Genomic DNA, 6,000 nt, shown 5'->3' with positions numbered 1-6,000 from the left:
TTTTAGTGTTTCACTTGATTGTTTATTCTGACATATCTGGATTCTTATTGTGTTTTGGTGGCCAAAAATAATGCAACATTTTATTTGACTTCTATTTCATATTCACGTACATGTATATATGCACTCATCATTTCTACATCCCTAACTAATTTTGAGTAGTGTGTATATATGCATACTTTGCACCTCCAACTGATTGTAATTTCTTTTTCTATATTATAATTGATTTTTAAAAAATATGTGAATGCACCGTAAGGAATGCCAATATTTAAATAATCAAATTTAAGCATGTAGAACAATCAATGTATAAAATCATTTTTCTAAATCCAACTCTTAAAATAAGTTAAAAAAATAAAATAAAAGGTCAAAAATAATTTAAAATAATCTCTCAATATTTAGTTTCCCTTTGGCAATATTCCAGTTATGCGTTGATAATAACACTACACCATTTGCCATTTGAACACGTTTATTAAACCAGCATGTTAATTTTCCCTGAAATGAAAACAGATGTAATATAGACTGAATACAGTAAAATGATTGTTACATTCGTGTGAAAACGCTGCTCCCTGGTGGCAAAATGTGACTTTCACAAAAAGCGTCTCGACACACTCAGACAACATGCACCTTAAAGCGACGCTCTGCTCTCTATTAGAACCACTTGTAATAAATGTATTGCTTCAATAAGTACTCACACTTTTTGAAATATCCCAAACTCACTTGTGAGTGACACTCAATAAAGATACATTTTCCTTTATTAGGTTCATCAATATTTTACAAGCAACAGAACTTAATAAAGGTCAAATTAAATATAGCACGTATTATATGAGGCAAACATTTAAGTACAATGTCTCTGTGTCCAGAGGATATCCACCGTTGTTCGATCTGAAACAAACAAACAGAATTTCTGTTAGATTGACATCTTATTACAAACATAGTCACATAGGGGGGACTGTTTGGAGAATCTGAACACCTACTTGTCTACACTTTGTCGATGCCGAGCTCTTCGGGTGTAGAGATGCCGAGCTCGTCTAATGTTGGCTTCAGCTCTTGGATCACATACGGGTAGATGTCTTTATTAGGGCCGGCTTTGTCCTGAGGAAATAAGAAATAGTAACACCCAAGTTAATCAATAACTAATGACTACCAACTGCAAAGATGCTGGTTGGCAATGTTCCTTGAATTAATACCATGCTAACACACTAGGTTTTTCTCTCACCTTCACAGCTTCCAGAATTCGGATAGCGCTGGCCAAGTCATTTAACCTCCGACAGGCTCTCAGTGCTGCCTCAAGAATCTTTGGCTCAGGTACCAGATCGTACCCAATCAATGTGTTCATCCCTGGAAGAAAGAATTACATTTTTCATTTGGAGATCAGAGAGAGAAATCATCACTTTTACTATATGCCAAATTTATTTTATCTCTTCAGTTTCTTAAAATTGTAAGAAGGGCAACTTCCTACATTTGTCTTATGTGAATAAAACCCACAAAGTGGCCAAAACTATTAATGAACTGGTCCCACTCAAAAGTATTGTCTAATATCCAAGCATTAAGACTGCCAACTGAGCCATTTCTTTCAATTTCTGGTCTGATCTTTTCTCACCTGATAATGGACCTTTCCCTTTCTTCCTGCCATTGTATCGGGTACCACTGAGATGATGAAATACAATCCAAGAAGTTAAGTGGATGAGTGCATCTCACAGCTTATTAGATGGCAAAACACTACACAGCTGTGTATGAGTCTCAGAGAAAGGACTTTATCACTCTGGAAAGTGATCAGAGTGCTAATTCAGCACCTTAGTGGATGATAATGCACTGATATGTTTTGTGTATTTTTGACCTACTGGATCAGACTTTGACTGAGAAATAATACTGTAATGCCCCCATCATTTTTATATTTTTTTATTTTAAGACAAGTAGCCCCGAATCACAAACAGATCATCATGTTGATGCATACATGATTATGGTATTGTGTGGTTGACTCCTGTTTTTCCGACAGTGATATTAGTGCAGCGAGACAGACAACTGCAGTACTGCTGTCTTTTCTCCCCACAGTTGAAGATTCATTTTCACAAACAAATGTCCATCTTTTTACAATTTGATTATGTATTCCAATTCAGAATATTCGATGACAGCGAGAAGAGTAAAAAAAAGAAAAGAAAATATTCTCATTTAAGAAGCTGGAATCAGAGAGTCTGCCTCACAGATGATTAAAATAGTGGGAATTTAATTTAAAAGTTGACAACGAATCTTAAAAAATCATTGCAGCACTGATTACCGACATATCAGTAATGATCCTCATTCAAACATAAGCACTGATTGATTGTAAACAAAATGTGCATTTGTTGTTTACATTTTAGGAGTGTCTATTGCACTACAGCATACTGTGAATGTTTTTAGTAATATCCAGCAAAGAAATGAAAAATCAAAACATTTAATCACAGTCATCCTGGAAATTAAATATTGTCATTTAACAGTCGAACTCTCTGTTGACTCACAGTATACACTGAATTATCTTTGCTTAGACTTGCTAAACCACTTCCTTATGCAAAACCCTGCAATAAAAGTTGGGCAATATTCATTCAGTCATCCATAAACTTACCTTTTCTCAGCTCCCATGCATCAATGTCTTGCTTGTTAAAATAGGTGACCCAGCGGGCATCAAACTCCTCATCTGTCTCCTGCTTCCCATGTGAGTAACACCTTGAGGCCAAAACAGCTGCACAATGAAAACACTTGTAGTTAGACATCTTATCACCAATGAAATAAAGCTGTTTACAGTGGCGTCTAGAGTCTGGTATTGCAGAAGGGCAAACACGGTCAAGGGAATATACACCGAGTGAAGTGGCAAGACGACAAATGCTGTCGAGTAATGTAATGCAGCTGGATCATCGCCAGCGTCCTGACATGACCTGCCCACTACTGCACCTACAAGGCTGGGAGCACCTTGACAAACACACAGGAGATTTCTTTGCACATTATGGCTCATACGATATATATCCATAAGGGAGTGTGGTACTCAGACAATGATCATTAGACAATTAAGATACATGTTTAACTTCCCTGAGAGGTCAAGCTATTGTAGTAACGTTTCAGCCAAACCATCACGACAACATCCGAATACTGTGTTTCCTAGCTGTTACTGTCTGCACCACATCATACCTCGATGTAAACAATCCCTCCAACTAGTTGTCTAAACACAACTAGCTAGCCGTTAGACAACTAACCTAGTTAGCACGTTAGCAACTAGCATAAGCAGCAGGACAACAGGGCCCCGCATCCAGCCTTCCAAGTGGGTCATGACAAGGACACAGACACCGCCGAGCTGAACACCGGGGCGGTTTTAGAGCTGCACACACCCAGGTTTTGTGGGTAATGGGAGTAATGAACGAAAGTCTACATCATTTGAGTGACACCTTGATATGTTTAACACCGCGGCGTGCATTACAAGCGACAGTTACACTGGCCAAGCTAATTTCAGCTAGCTAGCTTAGCCGCGCGGGCACTGCAATGTGAAGACAGCCACACTTGACTTCCGTTAGAACTTCGCCCGGGCAGGTCTACACGCTAGCAAATGACTAAACAACACGCAGACGTGATAGCCGAATGAACAAATACCTTGGCACCGTGGTTGCGTTCGGGTTAAACTCCGGACACCGGAGACCGAGAGTCGGACGGCGGCTCTGAACATGATGCGGGACAGCCAGTTACACAGACCGGACCGGCGAGGTTTCTCAAACGGAAGCTAGCGCTGCGCTAACGCGTTCGCCCGTCACGTAAGCATCCCCGTCGTGCGCATGCGCAGATCGCAGCTCGTTGTGCTGTTTGCTGTATTGTTGACCTGCTGGTTCTGACCTAGAAATCACACCGTGGAGTGGCCAGGTAGATCTTCCTGCACACGTCATTGTTCTGACAGAGAGGTCCAATAAGCATGGGATATTGGTTTATTTTGTTTATTTTATTTAAAAAAGGGAGGATGCACATTAATTAACACGAGCACCAGAGTCTATCATGTAAATGTGCCAGATTTATACCAGTAAATGTGCCCATACAAGCTAATTTTCAACGACAGTCCCTGGCAGGTTGATGGCATTAAAACACACACACACACACACACACACACACACACACACACACACACACACACACACACACACACAAAAAGCCACCTAAATACACCTGATTTTACCATCAACATCCATGCATTATTCCCTGAAAAATTAATGAAAATGTCTAAAAAGGGGGGGGGGGGGGGGGGGGGGGGGGGGGGGGGGGAATCCTGGATCCGTCCCTTTCTCTGGTTCTGGACCAAAAGTTGTTGGGGTCTATTCTGGGCAGAGACTCATCCTCCATCCAAATTTCAGGGAAATCTGTTCTGTAGTTTTTGTGTGATCCTGCTGACAAACCAACCAACCATCCAACAAACAAACAAAGAATGGGACAAGGGTGAAAACATAACCTCCATGTCAGAGGTAGGTAGTTCATTTATTGTTACATACATTAAAACAGACAGCATTATTATGAAAATCAACTTTTAACCAAAACAAAGTGGTGCTACGATCTATTGTAATGTACATGAATTTCCCTCCAAAAGTAAAAAACAGTAATGACTACTGACCCAAACCTTGATGTTTATATTTACAATGGCTGTGACCTACTTTGTGTACTTTTACAGTGCTCTGTCTAGAGTTTGAATCTGAAATTAATAATATGTAAATACTAATATGGCTATTTGTATTATTGCTCATACTCATATAAACATATACATTACTTTTCATGAAGTTAAGTGTTGCAAAAAAGATTTAAATTTCAACATGCACTTATTGCTACTAATCATTCAGAGTATCATTGCCTGAATCAATTCTAAGTGAAGCTCAGAACTGAGAGTATCCTCCATTTTGGCGACTGGCGGCAGAGGCAGTTGTTCACTTAAGAAGACACTTAATAAAAGTTCAAATTGATGTCATGTCATATTTTAGGCAAACTTGATGCTGCCAAAAAAGGCATGATAAAACAGCCCTCTGATCAAGCCTACTACACATATTCATTTTCAAGTATTTCTCATTCAGATTTTGGACATTTGTGGAGAACATTCACTCCAGTCATGCAGACAGACTCTCTTGGCTGTGTGCTGTGAGGAGGGACTGGGGGCTGGCCTCTGCAGAGCTCTGCGTCTCTCTACATCCTCTGTGGGAACACTCGGGGTTTGGGGGGGTTGGTATCCAGGTTCCTGTGGATCCAGAGGGTCTTTAGAAAGCAGGATACAGATAGCAGGGACTGTCCTCTGCATGGTCACACCTGCTTCTCCCTGCTGTGGACTCTCCCAGACCTCATTCACTGTCTTGTAGTGGAGCTTGGACACCTGGTGGAGCCCTCTCACTTTACGTTTCAGAATCTCCACACAGGTGATGGTCTTGGTGACTCCTCTCCCTGAGCCACTGAAGACCACCTGTCTCAGCGATGTCCCTTTGCCGTCTTTTCCCTCCCCCTGCATACGGGCTGTTGCAAACCGGAGCAAATTGCGGATTTTGCTTCCTTCTTTCACTCGCATGTGCAGGATGTCTGCTGCCAAGCCAGGGATCGGGTAGGGGCTGCTGTCCTCTGTGCGGCTGACTCTCCTGAAGTGACTCCGGCCAAGTTTTGGAGGCAAAGATGAAGATGGGACGTCAGGGTTGAAGGAGGCAGACTGCAGTGCCATCACAGAGCTGCTTGCCCCATTTGAACTCTTCACCTGACCCCTGGGTTCAGTCATTGTTTAGAAGGCAGTGAAATAACAGTGCAGGATGATGTTTCTGAGCCTGCTGTTTCGGATTATTTCCATATCTCCCTTGACATCGGAAACACGTTTCTTGTCCATTTAGTATAAGAAACTAAAAACTGATCAGCGCTGTAATCCAAACTTGTGACTTATTGTGATCTTCTTCCTGTCCTCTGCCCATACTGCATTTCCATTTTGTCTTCTGAGCACTGAGATGACAGCCAGCAGTATGAAGAGGGTATTTCTTC

General features: G+C 41.2%; 2 protein-coding genes across 2 annotated transcripts; both read right to left on the bottom strand.

Annotated features, from left to right (window-relative positions):
- Positions 1–445: 445 nt before the first annotated feature.
- Positions 446–3,761, bottom strand: cox5aa (cytochrome c oxidase subunit 5Aa). The gene is made up of 5 exons (XM_073472524.1): positions 3,613–3,761; positions 2,597–2,713; positions 1,214–1,335; positions 972–1,089; positions 446–879 (listed from the first exon to the last, which is right to left on the bottom strand). Exons 1-4 carry the CDS (start codon positions 3,683–3,685, stop codon positions 976–978), a joined length of 426 nt encoding a protein of 141 aa, XP_073328625.1. The 5' UTR covers positions 3,686–3,761; the 3' UTR covers positions 446–879; positions 972–975.
- Positions 3,762–5,059: 1,298 nt separating this feature from the next.
- LOC141000937 (ribonuclease P protein subunit p25-like protein) lies at positions 5,060–5,746 on the bottom strand. The gene has a single exon (XM_073471824.1). It carries the CDS (start codon positions 5,744–5,746, stop codon positions 5,060–5,062), a length of 687 nt encoding a protein of 228 aa, XP_073327925.1.
- Positions 5,747–6,000: the final 254 nt, after the last annotated feature.

This window comes from Pagrus major, chromosome 8 (genome assembly GCF_040436345.1).
Source record: "Pagrus major chromosome 8, Pma_NU_1.0".
Lineage (NCBI taxonomy): Eukaryota > Metazoa > Chordata > Actinopteri > Spariformes > Sparidae > Pagrus > Pagrus major.
This window is presented reverse-complemented; position numbering and strand designations above follow the sequence as displayed.